This window comes from Amblyraja radiata, chromosome 7, assembly GCF_010909765.2.
Source record: "Amblyraja radiata isolate CabotCenter1 chromosome 7, sAmbRad1.1.pri, whole genome shotgun sequence".
Taxonomy (NCBI): Eukaryota; Metazoa; Chordata; class Chondrichthyes; order Rajiformes; family Rajidae; genus Amblyraja; species Amblyraja radiata.
Window position 1 is genome coordinate 8845547 of NC_045962.1, and position 24766 is coordinate 8870312.

Below are 24766 nucleotides of genomic sequence, written 5' to 3' on the forward strand. Positions count from 1 at the left end.
GTCATCATACTTGCTGCCGAGTTCAGAACACCAGTCTGTGGGGTCTCACCCTTTAGTGTCAAGCTTCATGAGGGGAGTTTTCAATTCGAACCCTCCTAGGCCCAGATACACTGAAATTTGGGATGTAGGGGTGGTCCTAACTTTACTTCGCTCAAGGTCTCCAGCAACATCCCTGTCTCTACTCCGGCTCACGCACAAGGTGGCCATGCTCATGGCTTTAGTGTCAGCTCAACGGGTCCAGTCCTTGCAGAAGCTACGTCTGGACAGGATGCTCACCTCTGCCAGTGGTATCACCTTTTTTGTGCATGACCCTATCAAACAGAGTAGACCAGGTACCTCGGGTCCTCAATTACAGTTCATGGCATACCCTTTGGATCCCAAATTATGTGTAGTTGCTCACCTCCAGCAATACATCAAGGTCACCAAGGGGCTTAGGGGGTCTGAGTTAGCATTATTGGTCAGCCACAAGAAACCGCATAAGAGGGTCTCAGCTCAGACCATTTCCAGGTGGCTGAAACGGGTTCTGGGAGATGCTGGGGTTGATACTAAAATGTTTAAATCTCATTCCACCAGGGCTGCAGCTACGTCCGCAGCGAGGGTCATGGACGTCCCGCTAGACCAGATTTTATCGGCTGCAGGATGGTCCTCAGCACGCACGTTTCAGACGTTTTATAACAAACCCTTAGCCAGACCGAACGTGTTTGCGAACTCAATTTTAAGTTCGGTTTCATAGTCCCTCTCGGGTAGAGAGGTGACTATTGTTGTTGTTTTCTTTTGTACATTAAATTGTCAATTTGGTCATTTATGTCATGACTGAACAGTTTTTTGTCCACTCTACATTTGGTCAACTATACAATGTGTGACACATGGATTCGTTCCACAGCATGGAGTCACAGAGCTTTAAAATCTTCACGTAGTCACTCATGTGACTCCGCTCCCAACCCCTCCTCATAAAAATCAGCTGGTAGTTCTAGTTTCTCGAATCTTACTATTCTCAGGTCAATGCTTGCTGTCTGTGACTCCACACCGCTGCTTTGAAGGTTGACGCGCATGCGGGCTGACGGGCTCTTCACGTAATCCATCATCGTAGCTCCTCATAAAATAAAGATCAAACTTCAATCTGGTAAGTTCTCGTTTAATCTTACTAATTCCAACCACACTTTTCGCGATAAACATTGGCTACTTTAACCTACACGAAATGTTTATGACGATCCTGCCTTGGAAAGTTCCTCATTGGTTTGCAAAAAGTCAACAGGGAATCTGTTGAATCCTGTCCAGTAATCTGTAGACGATTTGTCTATACACTAGTGCTAACAAAAGAATGGAGGAAGACACATACATCGGGATTATGACCTTTTCTTGACAAAATGTATGTCCAGTGGTGATACATGCATTTGAATCCACATCACAGTTACAATTAACCAATACATTGATATCCATCAAGTTTACAAAAATAATCAACAAATAAATGTAATTTAGCGTTGACATTTTTACCATGATTTATCTGATGATACTTGATTAGAATTAGTCCTGATAGAATAGAATTTTATTCTACCATATTCCAATGACTCTATGATTCTATTCCAATTCCCTTTCATTGTACAATATCAGTCTCAAGGATAGGCACAAAATGCTGGAGTAACTCAGCAGGACAGGCAGCATCTTTGGAGAGAAGGAACAGGTGATGTTTTGGGTCAAGACTGAAGTCGAGACTGACCCCTCTCCAGTCTGAAGAAGGGTCTCGAATCGGAACGTCACCCATTCCTTCTCTCCAGAGATGCTGCCTGTCCTGCTGAGTCACTCCTGCATTTTGTGTCCATGTTCGATTTAAACCAGCATCTGCAGTTCTTTCCTACACATCAGTCTCAAGGAAGTTGTTACTAGACAGCTTTTGCTGGCTTAACTTTGTTCCACCCCAACAGAAAATCAGTGAATGCTGTCGGCATGTAGGAGAGAGGAATCCAGAGCAGTTTAGCGTCTATTCCCACGGCGTACCGCGAGCGAGGGTGAACGGAGGTCAGAGCGTGGTGGATCCGCCACACGACCTTCATCAGGTTCGGCTCTGCCAGCTTCTCAATATACTTCTTCATGAGTAGACAAACTGCAACACAATCCCAACAGCAGGTTTAAAACAAATCATCTCCACACTAGAGAGCATCAGGTTTAGATTTATGAATCATGCTCATGTTGTCAATCTCAAGATTAAAGAGATAGACACAGAGTGCTGGAGTAACTCAGCAGGTCAGGTGACGTTTTACAGAGTGCTGGAGTAACTCAGCGGGTCAGGCAGCATCTCTGGAGAACATGGATAGGTGATGTTTCACAATGCTGGAGTAACTCAGCGGGTCAGGCAGCATCGCTGGAGAACATGGATAGGTGATGTTTCAGAGTTCTGGAGTAACTCAGCGGGTCAGGCAGAATCTCTGGAGAACATGGATAGGTGATGTTTCACAGAGTGTTGAAGTAACTCAGCGGGTCAGGCAGCATCGCTGGAGAACATGGATAGGTGATGTTTCACAGAGTGCTGGAGTAACTCTGTGGATCAGGCAGCATCTCTATGCATGTTCGCCAAAGATGCTGCCGGCCCCGCTGAGTTACTCCATCACTTGGTGTCTATCTTTGGTATAACACAGCATCTGCAGTTCCTTGTTTCTAGGAGATCGGGGAGATTAGGGCTGTTGATAAATACTCTATTGAGCTTCTACAGGCAGAGTTTCAAGTCAAAAAACTTCCATTATCATTTGGGAAAAGTTAAGAGACCAAGAGGGGGATGGGCATACATCTGCACAATGTCTCTACTTCCTAAGAAGATTCAGCATGGCAATGAATACTCTCTTGAACGTCTACAGGTGTACAGTAGAGACTGGTTGCATCATGGCCTGGTTCGGCAACTCGAACGCCCAGGAATGATGGAGATTACAGAGAGATGTGGGCACTGCCCGGTCCATCACGGGTACAGACCTCCCCACCATCGAAGGGATCTACAGGAGGCGCTGCCTCAAAAAGGCAGCCAGCATCATCACAGGCCCACACCATCCTGGCCACGCTCTCATCTCCCTGCGACCATTGGGAAGAAGGTACAGGAGCATGAAAACCATAACCTCCAGGTTCAAAACTGCTTCCCAACAACCATCAGGGTCTTGAACACTATGCACTCATTAAGAAACATTTAGACAGGTACCTGGATAGGACAGGTTTGGAGGGATGTGGACCAAATGCTGGCAGGTGGGACGAGTGTAGCTGGGGCATGTTGGCCGGTGTGGGCAAGTTGGGCTGAAGGGCCTGTTTCCATTCTGTATCAATCTATGACTCTATGACAGGTTTCGAGGGGCCCAATGCAGGCCGGTGGAACAAGTGTAGATGGGACAGGAAGAATTTCTTTAGTCGGAGGGTGGTGAATCTGTGGAATTCTTTGTCGCAGATGGCTGCGGAGGTCGTCAGTGGATATTTTTAAGGCAAAGATAGATAGATTCTTGATTAGTACGAGCGTCAGATGTTATGGGGAGAAGGCGGGAGAATGGGGTTAGGAGGGAAAGATAGATCAGCCATTATTGAATGGCCTGGGTGTGATGGGCCGAATGGCCAAATTCTCCTATCACTTATGATGTTGGCCGGTGTGGGCAAGTCGGGCCAAAGGGTCTGTTTCCATGCTGTATGACTCTTGGCCTCTATTACTCCAACTTAACTACGATCTATAGGTCTCTGATGCTGTGAGGCAGTGGCACTATCCATATGGATCATTATCAAATCCAATTAGATTGAATTGACCTGAAAGCACATGAAGTATGAATAGAAACTGCTTACTTTTGTCCAGGTAGTCATCCCCGTAATCCTCCTGCACATCTCGTGGTAACCGGTCCCATAGCTTGATGAATTTCTCCTTTATTATGTCAGGGTTGGTTAAGTGCGTTTTGAAATAGCCTGGCTCGATGCAAGCCACCTTCACTCCAAAGCATTGTAGATCCCTCCTGAAACGTCAGAGCACAGAGTATAGCATTGTTACCGACTTTCAACCATCTTGCAGGTGTGTGCTTTCGTTCATCCGATTGATTTTGGGCAAAAGAGGGATCAGTGTTTGCGATGCCCCAGTCGGCGGCGTCTGATGTGACCCAATAACCTTCTGTCCAGAATCACAATAAGGGGTCAGTGTGGGAGGGGTCAGTGTGGGAGGGGGCAGAGTGGGGAGGGGGCAGAGTGGGGAGGGGGCAGAGTGGGGAGGGGGCAGAGTGGGGAGGGGGCAGAGTGGGGAGGGGGCAGAGGGGGAAGAGTGGGGAGGAAGCAGAGTGGGAAGTGGAGAGAGGTCTGTGTGCAGTTTGTACATTCTCCCATGACCAGCGTGGGTTTAGGATAGTGCTAGTCTGCGGGGATTGCTGATCGGCACGGACTCGGTGAACCGAAGGGCCTGTTTCTACGCTGTATCTCTAAACTAAAGTAAACTGGAGCAAGTAAAAAAAGGAAATCGGGGGAGCAAAAATGGGACAGGAGATGGCTCTGGCAGATAATATTTAGGATAGTCAGCTGGGACTAGTGTAGATGGTCGCGGGAGCAATTTGGGCCAAAGGGCCTGTTTCCGCACTCTATGACTATGTATGTACAGATGCTGCCTGAACTACTGAGTCCTTCCAGAACAGTGTTTGATGCCAGATTTGTTGCTAAGACTTGAGGGTATGAGAAATGGGGTGAGATTGAGCAGGCTAAGGCTCTATTCCTTGAAGCACAAGAGGATGAGGTGTAATCTTCTAGAAGTGTATAACATCATGAGAGGAATCACAGAGTCTCGTGCCCAGGCAGGGGAATTGTAAACCAGAGGACATAGGTTTAAGGTGAAGGGGGAAAGATTTAATTGGAATCTGAGGGGTAACTTTTTCATGCAAAGGGCAGTGGGTGTATGGAATGAGCTGCCGGAGGAGGTAGTTGAGGCTGGGACTATCGCAACGTTTAAGAAACAGTTAGACAGGTACGTGGATAGGTTAAGTTTAGAGGGGTATGTACCAGATGCAGGCAAGTGGGACTAGTACACAGATGGGACTTGGTGGCCGGTGTGGACAAGCTGGGCTGAAGGGCCGTTACCATGCTGTATGACTCTATTACCAGAGTTTCATTGTACTGTGCACGTATTAAAAAGAAAGTCAATACCTGGGACAAGTTCTCAATGCTGTACTGACCTGAGACTATCATTGAAGGCTTCGACGCCAAACTTGGAGATGCAGTATGATCCTCCGAAGCTGCTCAGCCTGCCACATATGCTGGCCATGTTCACAATCCTGCCTCTCGCCCTCTTTATCAGCGGGATCATGCTGAGCGTGACCTCGATCAGTCCTATCAGGTTAACGTCCAGCTGCACCTTGTAGTCATCGATGGTCAGCCAGTCACTCGGACCAGAGGGTTGAGAGATCCCGGCGTTGTTCACCAGGCCCCACAGCCCTGCGATCGTTCAACAAAACAACAGAGCAGCTTTAATGTAGAAACAAAGAACCGCACACGCTGGTTTGTACCAAACATTGACACAAAGTGCTGGAATAGCCCAGTGGGTCAGGCAGCATCTCTGGAGGAAAAGGATGAGTGATGATTCGGATTGGGACCCTTCTTCAGAATATATATAGGCAACAATGATACTAAATAACTCATCAGAATGGATGTAGCACAGCATAAAATGCAGATGGCTATACAGGAGGAGCATTCCTATTATACAGCAGCCTGCATTTTATGCGGGGGTTACATGCTTGAAGATCTGCACGCAAGTCAAAAACGTATATGTGACCACACTGTCACCAGTAAATACCTGCGCGGTATTCCAAAAATACCAGCGTGCAAATCAAGTTTTGCTATTAAAAGTACAAGCGAGTTATTTCAAAAACACTTACAGTAAATCAAACACATGTAAAACACGAGGTGTCTCTGTTTTAGAAACAAAGAACCGCAGACGCTGGTTAATGCACAAAAGGACACAAAGTGCTGGAGTAACTCAACAGATCAGACAGCATCTCAGGAGTACATGGAAAGGCGACGCTTTGGGTCGAGACCCTTTCTCAGACTCAAAATGTCACTTATTCATGTTCTCCTGAGATGCTGCCTGACCCGCTGAGTTACTCCAGCACTCTGTGTTATTTAGTGCCTGCATCATATTGTGCCTTCCTAATAAATGTTTCATAATTCCACTACTAGAATGGAGACAGAGTTCTGTCTGGGGTAGCAGGCTTTAGTTATAGCAAGAGGTTTGACAGGATGGGATCATTTACTTTAGAGTGCAGGAGTGTCTTTAGAGTGTCTTTTTCCCAGGATAGAGGATCCTATAACTGGAGGGCACAGGCTTAAGATGAGAGGAGAGGGACCTCAGCGGGCAACTTTTTCACTCACACGGTAGTCTGTATCTGGAACGGGCTGCCAGAGGAGGCTATACAAGTGGATACGATTACAACTTTATAAAGACATTTGGACAGATATGTGGATAGGAAGGGTTTAGAGGGCCATGGGCCAATTGGCCTGTTTCCATGCTGTACATCTCTATGACATTATAACAGGTATATGGATAGGAGAGATTTATATGTGGCACAGGGTTTGATCCTGATTATACAGTATGTCTGTCCGGAGTTGTATGTTCTCCACATGACCGCGTGGGTTTTCTCCAGATGCTCTGGTTTCCACCCACACGCCAAAGATGCAGGTTTGTAAGTTAATTGGCTTTAGATTGTCCCTAATGTGTAGGATAGTGCTAGTGTACGGGTAGCTCGCTGGTCAGCATGGACTCGGTGGGCAGAAAGGCCTGTTTCCATGCTGTATCTCTAAATCTAAGTTTTGAGGCCAAATGCTGGTAAAAGGGCCAAATGGGGGATGGGGCATTTTGGTCGGCATGGACAAGTTGGGCCGAACGGCCTGTTTCTATGTTCTCTATGGTAAAGATGAAATGTCCACTATGTTCTCTATGGCAAAGATGAAAATGTTTGAGATGACCTTTGTCTTTAACCTGGGACTTGACGAATTCTGCGGCCTTCCCAATGCTTTCGGAGTTGGTGACATCAAGCTGGAAGGTTTTGAGTCTTGACGAAGTCTTGTCCTTCAGTTCTTGGGCCCCCTGCTCAGTGAAACAAGCAGCCAGGACGTGGAAACCCTGCTTGTCCAGGTGTTGGGCCAGAAGATGTCCAAAGCCAGAGTCACAGCCCGTGATGTACACGTACTTGTCCGATACCGCCGTTATCTGCTTACTGTCTCTGTACCACCAGTACAGGAAGCAGAACAACAGCATCACGCCCAGGTAGACAAGCATTTCCCAGCTGTGGAAGAACAGAGAGAGCTTGAGAATTATTGTACAAAGCAAGGAACTGCAGATGCTGGTTTACAAAAAAAAAGACAAAAAGTGCTGGAGTCATTCAGCGGGTCAGAAGCAAGGTTCCCTCCTCTAAACGTCACCTATCCATGTTCCCCAGGTATGTTCCCTGACCCGCTGAGTTACTCCAGCATTTTAATAAGTTCATAAGTCATAGGAGCAGAATTAGGCCATTCGGCCCATCGAGTCTACTCTGCCATTCTACTCCACTATTAATTCCTCTCAACCCCATTCTCCTGCCTGTCCCCATAACCCTTGACACCCTTACTAATCAAGAATTGGTCAATCTCCAAGAAAAGTCTCTTTGTGTCTTTCACGTTAACATTATGATTGTGTTTGGGAAAATATTTCAATTTGATGAAGTCATTATGAAATAGTTTCCTCAGGCTCCACACCAGAGATGTTTGTGGCACAGTGGCGCAGCGGTAGAGTTGCTGCCTCACAGCGCCAGTGACCCAAGTTCGATCTTAACTATGGGTGCTGTCTGTACGGAGATTTAATGTTCTCCCTGTGACCACACAGGTTGTGCCCACAGCCAGCGCGGAGAAGAAGCTCAACTCCTGCCGGGCCAACCGACAACCTCGGACCGACGACAACAAAGGAACAATAAATGCAACTTGTTTTGTAGTTTGAAAGCAGTGTTTACTTACCTTGAAGAAACAAAGCTGGTAAAATCGGAAGAAATGAATGTGTATGTACACAGCTCCACTGCTTTACAGCAATGTTTATGCATAGTAACCTATGACCTGGGCATGGGCAGTCGGAATACCGAACTCGCTTATTCACCTCTACCCCATTGCGAACATTGGACATTGTCCCCTGGAACTGATGTGCTGCAATGCTGAGAACTATATTCTGCACTCTGCAACTTCCCCTTTGCTCTACCTACTGTACTTGATTTTGACTTGATTGTATTTATGTTTAGTATCATCTGATTGTAGAGCAGGGGTGTCAAACTCGAAAGGGGCCCGCGGGATGATTTGGGGGAAATGAAGTATATTCAGGACTACTTATTATGTATCTGTACATTGTACACCGAAGATAGACGGACAAATGCTGGAGTAGCTGAGTGGGACAGGGGGCATGCCAGAGGTGAGAATGAACATTTGACAATTAAACCCTTCACTTGATGCGGGCGGCGGCGCCTCGAGCGGAACCTGGGACGCGCTCCCGCGCAAAGATTAGCTCCTCTCGTAACTTTGCTCCTGCGGGCGGCAACCATTGCGCGCCCACGCGACGGCGAGCGGGGACCACTGCGCGCGCGCGCGGCGGGAGAGGGAGCGCGAGGCCGCGCCGCCGCAGTTTGAATTACGCTGGCGGTTGGGCCCCCCCACCCGGCGCCGCCATGGACGCTCCCAGCACCCGGCTCATCATCGCCATCGCCATCGGCGACTGCCTTGCTCACTGCGCTGATGGAGGCCGCTCCTGACCCTCGGGGTGGATCGCAGTGTCCCTCCGGACACCAGCAGGTGAGTCTTCGCCTGGGTTTGGCGACCACCCGACGCGTTGCCCCCCCCCCCCCCCTCCTTCCGGACCAGACACCCCCGTCCTCCCCAGACCAGACACCCCTTTTGGCCATACACCCCTTCAGACCAGACGCCTCCCTCCCTCAAGACTAGACACCCGCTCAACCCCACCCCCCCCCCCCCCCCCCCCCAGGCCAGACACCCCGCCCCCAGGCCAGACACCCCGCTAGACCAGACACCCTCCCTCCCCCCAGACTAGACATCGCCCTCCCCCCATACCAAACAGTGCATCACCCCCACCCCCCAGACCAGACACCTCTCCATATTGAACATTAACAAATCCAAACTGCGCTCGCAGCTGACACACAGACATCTAAATGACATGAAAATCACAACTGCCCAGAAACTGGTCCCTGATGCTGACAGGTCGGTTAAAGCCAAGAGATGTCAGGCGTCTGGAAGCAGCAAGTGAAAAATGAGTGACGCTGTTCCATGCACTGCGACATGTAAGCAAATGCATAAAGTAGCAATGTTACAAAATTTTGAGATTTTAAAAATCAAGTCTGTAATTTATCCCATCAGATAAAGCATAAAAATAAGTTTAATTTGACACCTAATTCACTTTCATATCTCAAGTATTTAAAAAGTTATGGCCATTTTCATACTCGGAAATTAGCATCTTGTTCCCTATTGATTTTCTATGGACATAACAAAAAAGCTGTGATCGTGGACAGTCAAAAGCCCATAACCTTCTTAAAAATTAAGAGAACTGAATGAAATTTTCAGTTATCGTAGATTGAACCATTCTGAAACAAATATAAAATAATCTTACTTGGATGATATGAAATTAAAGCATATAATTAGTTAGTTACCCAAGTGTAGCTAATTTCAAACTTCAATTACTAGATCTAAAAATCTATCCATTTCTTAATAAATGATTAACATTTTTAAATAGCCTAAGTGTCCAAATAATATTCATAAATAATTCACAATAAAACATGATTTTTAAATCTCATTTACATTAATTTATAGGCCAAATGGAAGGAATTTAGTGTTCAATTGCTGTAAATTAAAGTCCATTTTAAATCAGCTTTCTAGTGGGTTCCTGTGAACGAGCTGGTTTAGAACGTTCACATTGCGGTAGATTTGTGCCTCAAATGCCCAGAAAAATACTGCGGGATATAATGGGCCCAAAATGAGCTACTCGCAATATTAAACTTTATATAAAGGGATCTTAAGAAGCCCTTTTTAATGTAAAAATAAGCAGCCTACCTTCTATTATTTGCTCTATGCGACCCTGACAGCTGCCGGTGGTCGCGGGTTTAGAGATTGATTTTTAAACTACTATAACTATTATACGAGGCCTTTAAAACTAATAATAGCTTTTGCGACGGGGTCTTCCAGTGATTTTTCGTTAATAATTAACTAGGCTGAACATCTTCGATTTGAACATCCTAGAGAAAATCGCGTTTTAAACCCGCCCCCCTCTAAAAGGCGCCAAAATCGCGCACACCCGCAGCGACAGATTTTCAGCGACACTTCAGGTAGGCTTTGCAACATACCTACCTGATGCTGACAGGTCGGTTAAAGCCAAGAGATGTCAGGCGTCTGGAAGCAGCAAGTGAAAAATGAGTGACGCTGTTCCATGTACTGCGACATGTAAGCAAATGCATAAAGTGCAAGTGAATTGAATTTGCCAGCAGCGGTACAATGAAAAAAGAACACACAAAAACACAATCAAAATGGAACACAAACATCCACCACAGCATTCATCACTGTGGTGGAAGGCACAAAATTTGGCCAGTCCTCCTCCATTTTCCCCCGTGGTCGAGACCTCAACCCTCCACAGCCGCCGCTGTGGGTGTCCAGATGAGCAGACAAGGTAAAATTCCCGGTAAGTCCAGAATCGGTGTTTCCCCACCGGAGACCGCGGTTTCAGATGGTGTAGGCCGCAGGCCGGCGGTCGAAGATCTAAAGTCCCCACTGCGCTGCGGCCGGAAGCACCGCAGACTGCAGGGCCGGCAGTCAAAGCTCTTCTCCAGGGGTCCCCGGCGAGGAACCTCGCTCCTGATGGTAAATCCCCACCGCGCCTGCTGTAGAAGTAGGCTGCGGGCCGGCGGTCGGAGCTCTTCTCCGGGGTCCCCAGCGGGGGATCCCAGGCCCCGGACGCCGTGCCAGCTGGATCTCCGCAGACCGCGAGTTCAGGCTGCCGTGGGCTAGCGAACGGAGCGCTCCCCGCTAGCCACCCCTGGCGAGGGCTCGCCCGCTCTGCAACGATAGTCTGCGCTGCGCCCGCTGCTGAAGCCCCGGGCACGTCTCCGGGAAAGGCCGCACCGATCCTCGATGTTAGGCCACAGGGGAGGCGACATGGAAAAAGTCGCCTCTCTGTGTTGGAGGCGACCGAAACGGTTTCCCCCTTACCCCCCCACACCACCCCCCCACACAAGACACACAGAGAGACACCAAAAACACACATTAGGACACACAAAATTAATTAAAAATGTAGATAAAACTAACATGCTGCTGGCAGGGCTGCAGGCTTGTAGCGCCCCCACTGACCAATAATATTGTGATTCATTCATTTTCTGACTATTCTATTATTGTAAATGTGATCACTTCAATAAATAATAGAGGCTAACTGTGTCAATTGTTTGAATTTGATTACTGGAAGCAGGGTAATAAAAATTAGGTGTGTAGCCGACATTTACAATTTGTTTCGTTAGGTCTACATTTGTGTCTGCTAATGTTCGATTTCAAATGGTTTATTAATGGAAGGGTGCTGTTACCAAAACAACCTTAGCCAAAATAGCATTGTTTTCTCTCTCATCACAACTTTCTTGTACCCTACCAATACCAGTTAATACCAATCATAAAAGTAATGCTTGCTAGGCAATCTTCATAAGAAACAAAATTCGTAAAGTGAACCACTTTGTAGTTATAGCAGAGACTGAGGCACATGAGAGGAAGTTGAAAAAACAAAAGCAACGAAAGGTGTGGGAGGACACGCGCATGCGTTCGCCCGTGCACAACTGTTCCGGCCCGCATGGTCGCATTTTGCTCAATCCGGCCCGTGATCTAAAATGAGTTTTGTTGTAGAGTGTGCAAACACCAAACATTTCACTGCACCTCGGTTCACGGAACAACAATAAACATAAACCTAAATCCAGGGGATGCACAGTGGTCGAGTTGCTGCTTTACAGTGCCAGAGACAAGTGTCTTAGTTTAGTTTATTTTCACGTGTACCGAGGAACAGTGAAAAGCTTTTGTTGCATGCTAACCAGTCAGCGGAAAGACAAAGTCAAAAGCCAAGAGACAAAAGTGTTTTTATGGTCATGTGTCCACGTGGGTTTTCTCCGGGTGCTCTGGATTCCCCCACTTTCCAAAGATGCACAAGGTTGTCGGTTAATTGTCTTCTGTGAATTGTCCCTAGTGTAGGATGAAACTATGATGATGATCGCTGGTTGGCTCGGGCTGAAGGGCCAATTTCCACGCTGTATCTCTAAAGTTTGAAGACATATGATTCGTAGGTAGAGCGTAAGATCACAGTGCCGTACCACACTGTTATTGTGGCCTCAGTATCACTGCTGCCTTTACTTTAACCCCAGACAGTGGCATGAATGTTTTTAAAGCTCATTCCTTCATGTCCTCATGAGTTCAGCATTTCAAATGTTTTGTTTAATTTAGAAATAGTGTGCGGAAATAGCCCTTTCGGCCGACCAGCGATGCAAACTAACACTATCATACATACTAGGGACATTTTACCATTGACAGAGGCTAATTAACCAACAAACCTGCACTTCTTTGGAATGTGGGAGGAAACCAGAGCACCCGGAGAAAACCCATGCAGGTCACAAGTACAAACTCCGTACAGGCAGCACCCGTAGCCAGGAGCAAACACAGGTGTCTGGAGCTGTGACACAGCAACTGTACCACTGTGCCACCGTGCCGTCAAAAGGAGCAGAATTAGGCCATTTGGCCCACCAAGACTACTCTGCCATTCGATCATGGCTAATTTATCTTTCTCTCTCAACCTCATTCTCCTCAGAACCCTGACACACGTACTGATCACTAATCCATCAATGTCCACCTTAATAATACCCATTGACTTGGCCTCCACAGATCCACCACCCTCTGACTAATGAAGGCGTAGAACACGTCTTGCGCTTCATAAACAGATTTCCCTCCTACCCAAACGTGCACAAACTACTGTGTAAGAAGGAACTGCAGATGCAGGTTTACACTGAAGATAGACACAAAATACTGGAGTAACTCTTCGGAGATATGGAAGGGTAAAGTGTGAAAACGAGACATGAAAGGGGATGAAGTTCAAGGAAAATGTAGGATAGATTATTGTTTGCTCGGGGAAGGTGACAACGAGGCATACAAAGATAAAATTTAATCAGGAAGACACAGACTGGGCGGGGAATTAGGATGCGGGAGAGATGGAGTGAGATGGAAAGCAAGGGTTACTTGAAGTTAGAGAAATTATATTCATACCGCTGGGGTGTAAGCTGCCCAAGTTAAATGTGAGGGACTGTTCCTCCAATTTCCTTTGAGCCTCAGTAGTCTATCTTGGTGGAATAATCTTGCTCTCATTATTTGCTTGAGAGAACATTGAACACTGGAGGATGCTGGCGGACATCGGCCGACAACTAATTTTTCCACCTGAAATTGCTTCCACCAACCTCAGGCCAGACTTGGTGTTCTGGTCCCCTTCACGGAAGACTGCTTACATCATAGAGCTCACAGTTCCATGGGAGAACTCTGTTGAGGAGGCCTATGAGCGTAAGAAGCTGCGCTACGCAGAGCTTGCTGCAGAGGCAACGCAGTGTGGCTGGAACACCAAAGTCTATCCAGTTGAAGTGGGATGCAGAGGATTTGTTGCGTCATCTACCATCAGACTGCTGAAGGAGCTTGGAATCCACGGTCAGGCTTTGCGGAAGACCATAAGATCACTCTCAGAGGCGGCTGAAAGAAGCAGCCGGTGGATTTGGCTCAAGCGGAAAGACCCATGCTGGGCCCCAAGTACGTCAGGGTGAATCTTTGGGACGGTTTGACACGGGACACGCGCTGAGGGCTGATCATCCTGCAGCGGCCCGCCCTTGTGGAGGGTGTATAGTGTTAAAAGGCCGAAACACCCAGTGATGCAAGGGTACACTACTGATGATGTGTCCTGTGCCCAACTGTCCTGAAGGTTACCCAGGCCAAGATATACGTATTCCCCCCTGCCCCCCACCGATGTTGAGCGTCTACCACTCAACAATCAACGAATGTCGTGAAATGCTCACCACCTATTGGCACAAGGGACTTCTTAACATCTTGTCCTGTGTACTTGATTCTGATAATCTGGACTCGTCCAGTGACTGCTGTGAAAGGACAGCTGACAACATGGGAAAGTCCACGTGACAGCTTGGAGAGACAGCTGACAGGAGGGAACAGACCCCACTGGGGCCGTAATGGGCTAGCTACCCATGACAGCAGTCCCCAACGGTGTTTCAGCTAGTTGGAGACACCCGCAAAATGCTACTAAAAGTAAACTAAAGAAAATACCCCTAGAGCCTGCGAGAGCGGGGGCGCAAGATGGCTCACCGATTGATAACACGGTTACAGACCCAGGAACGGAAACGACTACGGACAAGGAGAGCATGGCACATGAGACATCCACAACAGCTGCGGGACACAAACTTCAGGTGTGCATTTGTGGTTGGGAGAAAATTACATCAGTGAAGGGCTTGAAGATCCACCAAGGGAAGAAAAAGTGCTTGAGAGAGCAGAGACATGGGCCTCGCATTGACCAGTACTTCTTACGAAGCAACCAGTCAAATCAGTCGAGTGAAGCACAGCGACGGGACTCAAACCAAAGTTCGCAGAGCATCAGCACCCATGTCACTGAAGAGGGTGATACAAGCACAGAAATGCCGGTGGAGGAGCCCACGCAACAACGACAAAGACCTCCATTGGAGGGAAAGATCAAAGGGCACAAACCTGGAGTGAAATGGTCCAAAGCTGTTGAAAAGAAAGAGTGGGAGACGGTCAACAGTGACCTTATACATATCTTGGAGCAACAAGCGGGCACAGCAGTGGAAAAGCTTGAAAGGATGGGCAACACAATCTACAGCTACGGAGAAGAACGGTTTGGGGTGAGTAAAGGGAGAGGTGGAAAGAAATTACCAACACCAATCAAGTCCAGTAGGCAGCAGGAGATCGAGAGGCTAATCAGAGAGAGGAGACAGTTGAAAAAGCAATGGAAAAAAGCAACTGAGGCAGAGAGAGAAGGTCTCATGCTACTCCAAGAGGACATTAAGACCCGATTGGCAAACTTGCGAAAAGCAGAGAACTTGAGGAAACTTCGCAAGAAGAAAGTACACACAAGAACACGGTTCTACAAAGACCCTTTCAAGTTCATCAAAGACCTCTTCGCAAAGGAAAAAAGTGGAACTTTGAAAACATCAAAACGGGAATTGGAGGAACACCTGGAAAAGGCCCACCAAGACACGAAAAGGCATGAGCAGTTAGTCATCCCACATGACATCCCGCCTATTCAACCACCTTAATTCAACCTGGACACCAGCCCTCCGAGATGGAAGGAGGTAGAGAACACTGTCCGGCGAGCAAGAGCAGCATCAGCTCTGGGGCCAAACGGAGTACCATACAAGCTCTACAAGAACGCACCGGATGTGTTACGCTTTCTATGGAAGCTCATGAGGGTGGTGTGGAAGAAGCAAACAATACCCAAGGCGTGCGAAGGGCCGGTGGCGTGCTAATACCTAAAGAAAAGGATGCGTCAGACATCAGCCAATTCCGGCCAATATGTCTCCTCAACGTCGAGGGAAAAATCTTTTTCAGCATTGTATCACAAAGGCTGTCCACCTATCTGGTAACAAACAAGTACATTGATACATCTGTACAGAAAGCAGGAATTCCAGGATTTTCGGGCTGCTTGGAGCATACAAGCATGATCTGGCACCAGATCCAAGCAGCTAAGAAGGACAAGAGAGACCTACATGTGATCTTCCTCGATCTGGCCAATGCATTTGGTTCAGTTCCCCATGAACTCCTTTGGGAATCTTTTGCCTTTTTCCATGTGCCAGAGCTCATCACCACACTGGTCAAGAGCTGTTTCCAAGACCTGCAGCTGTGCTTCACAACAGCTGACTTCAGTACAACATGGCAGCGCTTGGAAGTAGGCATCATGGCAGGCTGCTCAGTCTCACCCTTGGCCTTTACAATGGCCATGGAAGTCATCATCAGGGCCTCAAAATGGGTGGTGGGCGGTGAACGAACCAGGGCTGGGCTCCGTCTGCCACCCATCAGGGCATACATGGACGACATGACAACACTAACCACTACTGCAGCATGCACCAAGCGCTACTTGGAAAGCTGCAGGAGAACATCAAGTGGGCCCGAATGAAAATCAAACCAAGTAAATCTCGAAGCATCTCCATAGTCAAGGGGGTGCTTAGAGACACAAGGTTCTGCATCGGTGACGACCCAATACCAACAGTGTCTGAACAGCCAGTTAAAAGCCTGTGCAGATGGTACAACGCAAGTCTCAAGGACAAAGAGCAGGTGCAACAACTAAGGCAAGAAATTGTCAATGGCCTGGAGAACATCAATCAGACCCTACTGCCTGGGAAACTGAAGCTCTGGTGCCTACAGTTTGGACTCCTTCCTCGGACAATGTGGCCACTGACCGTTTATGAAGCCCCAATAACAACTGTGGAGAAGATGGAGCGAACCATAACTTCATACGCGAAGAAATGGCTCGGGGTCCCACGATGTCTAACTAACATCGGCCTATATGGCAAAGGGGTCCTGGAACTACCTCTCACCAGTCTAACAGAGGAATACAAGTGTTCTAAAGTAAGACTCCAGATGACACTGAAGGACTCTAGAGACAAGACCATCAGTGCTGTTGCGCCGCCCCTAGTAACTGGCCGGAAGTGGACACCATCTGATGCAGTACAGCAAGCTTCATCAGCCCTGAGACACAAAGACATCGTGGGGCAAGTCCAGCAGGGAAGAGGAGGCTTTGGCCTTACGACAAGTAAACCAACTTGGCGAAAGGCCACCACATCAGAGCGGAGGACATTGGTGGTCGAGGTGGTGCGGCGACAGGAGGAGGCCGCAAGAAGTGCAAAGGTGGTCTCTCTTGCCAAACAGGGGCAATGGATGCAGTGGGAAGGTGTGGAGCGGAGGAAGATCAGCTGGAAAGAACTATGGGAAATGGAAGCAAGCAAGATCAGCTTCATCATCAGAGCGACTTATGACGTGCTTCCATCACCAAAGAACCTCCATCAGTGGTACGGCGAGGATCCAACCTGTGCCCTCTGCCCAACTCCAGCGACCCTCAAACACATCATGGTCGGCTGCAAGACCAGCCTCACGCAAGGGAGATACACGTGGCGGCATAATCTGGTACTAAAAAGCCTGGCATCAGCCCTTGAGAACAGGCGGTGTGCGACCAACTCCTTGCCTCCGAGAGCAAGCAACCCCCCCCCCCCCCAAGGGCAACAACCTTTGTCCGAGAAGGACTGAAAACATCTAAACATCCTTCCACCAGATCAGAAGAAGGAAACCTATGCAGGGCCCGTGACTGGAGGATGCTGGCGGACATCGGCCGACAACTAATTTTTCCACCTGAAATTGCTTCCACCAACCTCAGGCCAGACTTGGTGTTCTGGTCCCCTTCACAGAAGACTGCTTACATCATAGAGCTCACAGTTCCATGGGAGAACTCTGTTGAGGAGGCCTATGAGCGTAAGAAGCTGCGCTACGCAGAGCTTGCTGCAGAGGCAACGCAGCGTGGCTGGAACACCAAAGTCTATCCAGTTGAAGTGGGATGCAGAGGATTTGTTGCGTCATCTACCATCAGACTGCTGAAGGAGCTTGGAATCCACGGTCAGGCTCTGCGGAAGACCATAAGATCACTCTCAGCGGCGGCTGAAAGAAGCAGCCGGTGGATTTGGCTCAAGCAGAAAGACCCATGCTGGGCCCCAAGTACGTCAGGGTGAATCTTTGGGACGGTTTGACACGGGACACGCACTGAGGGCTGATCATCCTGCAGCGGGCCGCCCTTGTGGAGGGTGTATAGTGTTAAAAGGCCGAAACACCCAGTGATGCAAGGGTACACTACTGATGATGTGTCCTGTGCCCAACTGTCCTGAAGGATACACAGGCCAAGATATACGTATTCCCCCCCGCCCCCCACCGATGTTGAGCGTCTATCACTCTCAACAATCAACGAATGTCGTGAAATGCTCCCCACCTATTGCACAAGGGACTTCTTAACATCTTGTCCTGTGTACTTGATTCTAACAAGGGCTTTATTAATTACTAGACAAAGTGGGACCCGTTGGGTCCCAGCATCACACGGGAGGGCTGGCCACCAACACAATATTCCACCTCTCCACCAATTCCAATATTGCTCGCCAGTGGTGGGGAGGGGGGGGGGGGCTGTCTGTTGCGTTGTATGGGTGCTGCGGGCCGAAGGTACTGGTTTACAGAGGGCTAGTATAGACATTGTGGGCCGAATGGATTCTTGTGCTGACATCGAACGATTTTAAAAGCCAAGCCAAGGCAAACAATTAGGCTGCTGCCACCTGACAACCAAAATTCATTTTGTGAACACAAACTTGTTAAAAAGGCGAGGCAAACAATTGGGCTGCAGCCACCTGACAACCAAAATTCATTTTGTGAACACAAACTTGTTAAAAAGACGAGGCTAACAATTGGGCTGCAGCCACCCGACAACCAAAATTCATTTTGTGAACACAAACTTTTAAAAAAGGCGAGGCAAACAATTGGGCTGCAGCCACTTTAGAGCCGCATCGAGGCGTCTCACGTGGAGTGCACGTGCGTTCAGTGTTATTCGCTGCTCAGAGAGCCGTGACCCTCTCGCTTCCTAAGTCTGGCAGAGACTGAGTGAGGCACTACACTTCCGGATGTTATAGTCCCTCCCCCTGCCACCAGCGGGGGCAGCAGAGAGAATGGGGATTTTAAAAAAAACATTAATATGTCTCTGATTTATCATCGATGGGAAAAATCCTCTGGTCCCGGAAGGCGGAGCGGGGCTCTGAGCGAGGTGGCCAAAAATGACGGCCGTAGGTGGCGTTGTTCTCTCGGAAATCGCAGCACAGTGGGCCAAAAGCGGTCAAGATCAGACTTTTAGTAATATAGATTACAGCATGAACAATTTGAATCCATGTAGATGGTGGTCAGATCTTAATCACTTTGATATTTGTGTAAACACAGTGTAAAAGGGAGAGAGAGGGAAAGCAAGGGTTACTTGAAGTGAGAGGTCGATATTTATACTGCTGGGGTGTAAGTACAAAGTACTATTAGCTATGCTTTGTCTGCTTTAGAAGACCACTGCAATCATACCCGCAGAGTTACTGAACTGTTCAGAATGAGGACAAGGGAACTGAATGGTTGCCCTGCCAATAATAACCAGTCATATCTCTACAACTCCCACACAGTCACGCCTCAAGATCAAAGAGGTTGATTGAATTTCTGCACATTGTTTTACACACAGCCTGCATTTGTATATCTACATCCTGAGCTGTAAAGAATCAATCCCCTACTCCCCTACTCCCAATGCCTCCGTCTACGCCGCACCTGCGCCCAGGATGAGGTTTTATATACCAGGGCATCGGAGATGTCCTCATTCTTTAGGAGATGAGCCCCATACAGGTGTCTCCTCGATATCCAACAGCTCCGCTCTTGCTCCCACTCCCCCCATTCATAACAAGGACAGAGTCCCCTTGTCCTAGCCTTCCACCACATCAGCCGTCGCATACAGCATATATTCCTCCAATATTTTCGCCACCTCCAATGTGATCTCACTACTGGCCACATCTTCCCATCTCCACCCCTTCCTGCTTTCTGCAGAGACCATTCCCTCCGAAAATCCCAGGTCAACTCTTTCCTTCCCACCCAAAGCACCCCTTCCCCAGGTACTTTCCCCTGCAAATGCAGGAGAGGCAACACCTGTCCCTTTACCCCCCCCCCCCCCCCCCCTTGACTCCATCCATGGACCCAAACAGTCTTTCCAGGTGAGACAGAGGTTCACTTGCACCTCCTCCAACCTCATCTACTGTATTGCTGTTCCAGGTGTCAACTTCTCTACATCGGCGAAACCAAGCGCAGACTTGGCGATCTTTTCGCTAAACACCTCCACTCAGTCTGTCTTAACTTACCTGATCTCCCGGTTGCTCAGCACTTCAACTCCCCCTCCCATTCCCACACTGACCTTTCTGTCCTGGGCCTCCTCCATTGTCAGTGAGGCCAAACACAAATTGGAGGAACAGCACCTGATATTTCTCTTGGGTAGCTTACACCCCAGCGGTATGAACATTGACTTCTCGCACTTCAAATAGTCCTTGTTTTTCTTCTCTCTCCATCCCCTCCCCCTTCCCAGTTCTCCCACCAGTCTTATGGTCTCTGACTACATTCCATCTTTGTCCTGCCCACTCCCCTGACATCAGTCTGAAGAAGTGTCTCAACCTGAAATATTACCCAATCCTTCTCTCCAGTGATATTGCCTGTCCCCTTGAGTTACTCCAGCATTTTGTGTCTACCTTCGATTTTAAAAGCCAAGCCAAGGCAAACAATTAGGCTGCTGCCACCTGACTACCAAAATTCATTTTGTGAACACAAACTTGTTAAAAAGGCGAGGCAAACAATTGGGCTGCAGCCACCTGACGACCAAAATTCATTTTGTGAACACAAACCTTTTAAAATGGCGAGGAAAACAATTGGGCTGCAGCCACCTGACGACCAAAATTCATTTTGTGAACACAAACTTTTTTAAAAGGCGAGGCAAACAATTGGGCTGCAGCCACCTGACAACCAAAATTCATTTTGTGAACACAAACTTGTTAAAAAGGCGAGGCAAACAATTGGGCTGCAGCCACTTTAGAGCCGCATCGAGGCGTCTCGCCGTGGAGTGGACGTGCGCTCAGTGTTATTCGCTGCTCAGAGAGCCGTGACCCTCTCGCTTCCTGGGTCTGGCAGAGACTGAGTGAGGCACTACACTTCCGGGTGTTATAGTCCCTCCCCCTGCCGCCAGCGGGGGCAGCAGAGAGAATGGGGATTTAAAAAAAAACATTAATATGTCTCTGATTTATCATCGATGGGAAAAATCCTCTGGTCCCGGAAGGCGGAGGGGGGCTCTGAGCGAGGTGGCCAAAAATGACGGCCGGAAATCGCAGCACAGTGGGCCAAAAGCGGTCAAGATCAGACTTTTAGTAATATAGATTACAGCATGAACAATTTGAATCCATGTAGATGGTGGTCAGATCTTAATCACTTTGATATTTGTGTAAACACTCTTCAACTCTCTTGAAAGAGGGGGGAAGATTTAATAGGAACTTGAGGGGTAACATTTTCACGCAAAGGGTGGTAGATGTATGTGACAAAATGCCAGAGCAGGTGCTATCACTTAAGAAACATTTAGACAGGTAGATGGATATTATAGGTTTGGAGTGATATGGGCAGGTGGGACTAGTGTAGATGTGGCATGTTGGCCAGTGTGGGCTAGTTGGGCCTGTTTCCATGCTGTATGCTCCACAAGACTCTCTGACTCTATGATTTAAACAGTTGGAGAGGCAGAAATGTTTTGGTGACATTTTGCAGGGGAAAGCACATCTGAACTGACTAAAACGTGAGTTATTGTAGAAGGAACAAGATGTACAACGGCTAGTGTTGCCAACTGTCCCGTATTAGCTGGTTCGTCCCGTATATTGGACTAAATTGGTTTGCCCCATACGGGACCGTCCTTGTCCCGTATTTGACTGCCACTACAGGTGCTCCTCAACTTACGATGGGGTTATAAACCCATCGTAAATCGAAAATATCGTAAGTCGAAAATGCAATTAATATATTAATACACCTAATCTTCTGTACCATCACCAGAGTGCTCAGGGTTGGGCCGCCAGGCGCTTGTGGGCTTTCATTCTCCGGGTTAGTTTCCCCTCCCTCTCTCTCCTCTTCAGTCCTCTGCCTCTGGGAGTGTTTTTAATTTCCACGTTTTAATTATGAAATCCCTTTGTCGTCTCTCAACCGCCCACCCCACCCCCACTCCCACCACCGCCCCTGTTCGGTCGAAGCGTTCCCCAATTCCCTGAGCACCGATGCCCCTTAAATCTGCCATGAGGCCAGGCTAATGAAATACGGTTTCTACTGAATGTGTATCACTCTTGCACCATCGTAAAGTCGAAATATCGTAAGTCGAAGCATCGTAAGTCGTGGAGCATCTGTACTCTGTAACCACCAGAGGGCAGGCTTACAGACAGATCCTAGATCTGATACAACAGCATGCGTGTTGCATGTGCTGTTGATGCCACACACGAGTGATTCACCTGTCCTGGTTCAGGTTGATTACTGTGCAAACACCTCATCAGTGGTTATCTCATGCAGACAATCACAGGCCCCCATATGCGCATCAGTTGCACATAGGGTTGCCAACAGTCCCGTATTAGCCGGGCACGCTACCTTTTGTCCCTTATTTGGGAGTGAGAAAGTTGGCAACCCTAATCTGAACTGAATTCACAATGAGTTATTGAAGAAGGAGGCACCGTTGGGAAGGAACAAGATGTACAACAGCCAAGGGATTTTTTTCCTTCCCCCTCCTTCTTTCCTCTCAGTACAGATTAACTGGCGAAGATTGGGAGAGGGATTTGGCATTGCTGGAGCGTTAGAGAATACAGTGAACCCAAACAGTCACCAAGGTCTGTGCGTACATACCGGGTACATAGTGACCGAGCCACTTCACAGTTTAAACATTCCAGAACAACAGCTTCAGAAAGGCCATGAGAAGATCACCTCAAACTTTCCTTACCTTGGATCGACCTCGGCAGTTTGTGCAGCAAAGAGTTTGCCCTAATGTTGATGTGCTCTGGAGCACCAGAGGCGTTGTCTGTTGCCTCTGTTCTGCTTCCCTCCAGCTATGTGTGTGTGTGTGTGTGTGTGTGTGTGTGTGTGTGTGTGTGTGTGTGTGGTCTTCTCTGTGTAGATTTTCCAGGAACAGTGAAGACTTGCAATGACAAAAGCTCCTCCCACAGCAGCACGGAACAGCTGACACAAATAAGGGCAAAGTTCAGCTCTCCGACTACATTCCTTAAACCACTGTGAGAAACAGCACAACCTCAGTTCCTTCACATCATGCAGTTCCTGCACTAATGCCAACCCTTTCCCTGCCGGCACTCACACTTCCTCTCCAGGGAAGGAGAAAGTTTTAAGCAAAGCTGTGCAAATCTAATCGGCACGTTTCCTTATCAGATCTCTTGTCCAATTCAAATGAGAGTCGGTAATCTCCACCCATCCATGAACGCTGTTTGTTTACTTGGTGAGATGCCCACAAGGAAAGGTGGGTGGAAGGACGCACAGAGACGTGGTGTTTGCACCAAAGAATTTCACTGTGCTTTGCACACGTGACGCTGTTTAGATTTATGTGTCGCCTGGACAAATCAGAGAACCACATAATTGAAGCCCTAGTCAGCCCTCTGAAAAGCTGCTATAGATTCACTTCTAGGCTAAGACAGCATTGGTGCAATAGCTTATATATATTTTAGGCTAATATGCAATTTTTTCATGTATCTTTGTAATTCTTTGTACTGTTTGATGTGTTATATGGACCTGTGTCTGAAATAAAGCTTTAATAAATTAAAGTGCCATTATACCAGTGATGGGAAGGGGGTTGCTAATACCTTCCATATGCTAATACCGCCCAGCACCTTCAGCTTTGGTGGCGGCACAGCGCTGGAGCGCTATCACGGAGCGGAGCGGGCGATGCCTTGCCTGGGTGGCCGCGCTGGGTCGCCGCGCTGGAGCTCCGGTATGCTGAGACCACCGTGATCAACACCGTCGTGCTGCGGGACTGTGGAGCGGCCAGCCGCGGGCGGCGGCGCCGACTTTAACATCGGGAGCCTCGGAGCACCAACCGACGCGGCCCTGTCGGCTTCGGAATGCCACGGACTCCGGTAGGGAATCGGCCGTTCCAGCCGTCCCAGCCGCTGTGAGGACTCTCCCGACGCCGGAGCAACACCACCCGGCAAGAACGACCAGGAACATCGGGCCTCCGTTGAGGCAACTGTGGAGGCCTCAATAGGCCTGACTATGGGAGAACTGGGGATGGGGACTGGACATTGTGCCTTCCCCCACAGTGGTAACCATTGTGGGGGGATGTTTTTTTGAGTGTAAATGATTATTTTATTCTGTGTCCAAGATGGCTGCCGGAAGGGAGAGTGTATGTTGGCGCGCTTTAGCTGCCGCTGCTCTCTCTTCATATTGTGTTTTTGATTTTTGTCTTTGGATTGAATTCTGTCTTTAATTTGTGTACTGGTGATGTTTTTACTATTTATTTCATTCCGCTTACATGTTTTTACTCTGCTAAATTTTGTAAGGTGTCCTTGAGACTCTTGAAAGGCACCCATGAATAAAATGTATTATTATTATTATTATTAATATTCAGTTCAGTTTCAGCCGGTTGAATTGAGTTTAGTTTATTTTCACGTGTACCGATGTACAATGAAAAGGTTTTGTTGCGTGCTAACCAGTCAGCAGAAAGACAATACATGATTACAATCAATGCATTTACAGTGTATAGATACATGATAGGGGAATAACGTTGTGTGCAAGGTAAAGCCAGCAAAGTCCGGTCAAGGAGACTCCGAGGGTCACCAATGAGGTAGATAGTAGTTCTGCGCTGCTCTCTTGTTGTGGTAGGATGATTCAGTTGCCTGATAACAGCTGGGAAGAAACTGTGCCTGAATCTGGAGGAGTGCGTTTTCACATTTCTATACCTTTTGCCCGATGGGAGAGGGGAGAGAGGGAGTGGCCAGGGTGTGACTCGTCCTTGATTATGCTGCTGGCCTTGCCGAGGCAGCGTGAGGTATAAATGGAGTCAATAGAAGGAAGGTTTGTTTGTGTGATGGTCTGGGCTGTGTCCACAATTTGCTACAATTGCGCTTGGATG

General features: G+C 48.1%; 1 protein-coding gene across 1 annotated transcript; it reads right to left on the reverse strand.

The window, feature by feature from the left end:
- Positions 1-1742: 1742 nt before the first annotated feature.
- LOC116975009 (retinol dehydrogenase 16-like) lies at positions 1743-22753 on the reverse strand. The gene is made up of 5 exons (XM_033023665.1): positions 22631-22753; positions 6952-7271; positions 5166-5424; positions 3805-3968; positions 1743-2101 (listed from the first exon to the last, which is right to left on the reverse strand). The coding sequence occupies exons 2-5, from the start codon at positions 7262-7264 to the stop codon at positions 1881-1883; spliced, it is 957 nt and encodes a 318-aa protein (XP_032879556.1). The 5' UTR covers positions 7265-7271; positions 22631-22753; the 3' UTR covers positions 1743-1880.
- Positions 22754-24766: the final 2013 nt, after the last annotated feature.

Excerpts from the sequence above, each read along its gene's own strand:
- LOC116975009 (XM_033023665.1), bottom strand. The coding sequence starts at position 7,264 with ATGCTTGTCTACCTGGGCGTGATGCTGTTGTTCTGCTTCCTGTACTGG. Across the intron at positions 3,969-5,165 it reads GCCTTCAATGATAGTCTCAG|GAGGGATCTACAATGCTTTG; the intron begins GTCAGTACAGCA and ends CTGACGTTTCAG. Across the intron at positions 2,102-3,804 it reads GGATGACTACCTGGACAAAA|TTTGTCTACTCATGAAGAAG; the intron begins GTAAGCAGTTTC and ends ATTGTGTTGCAG.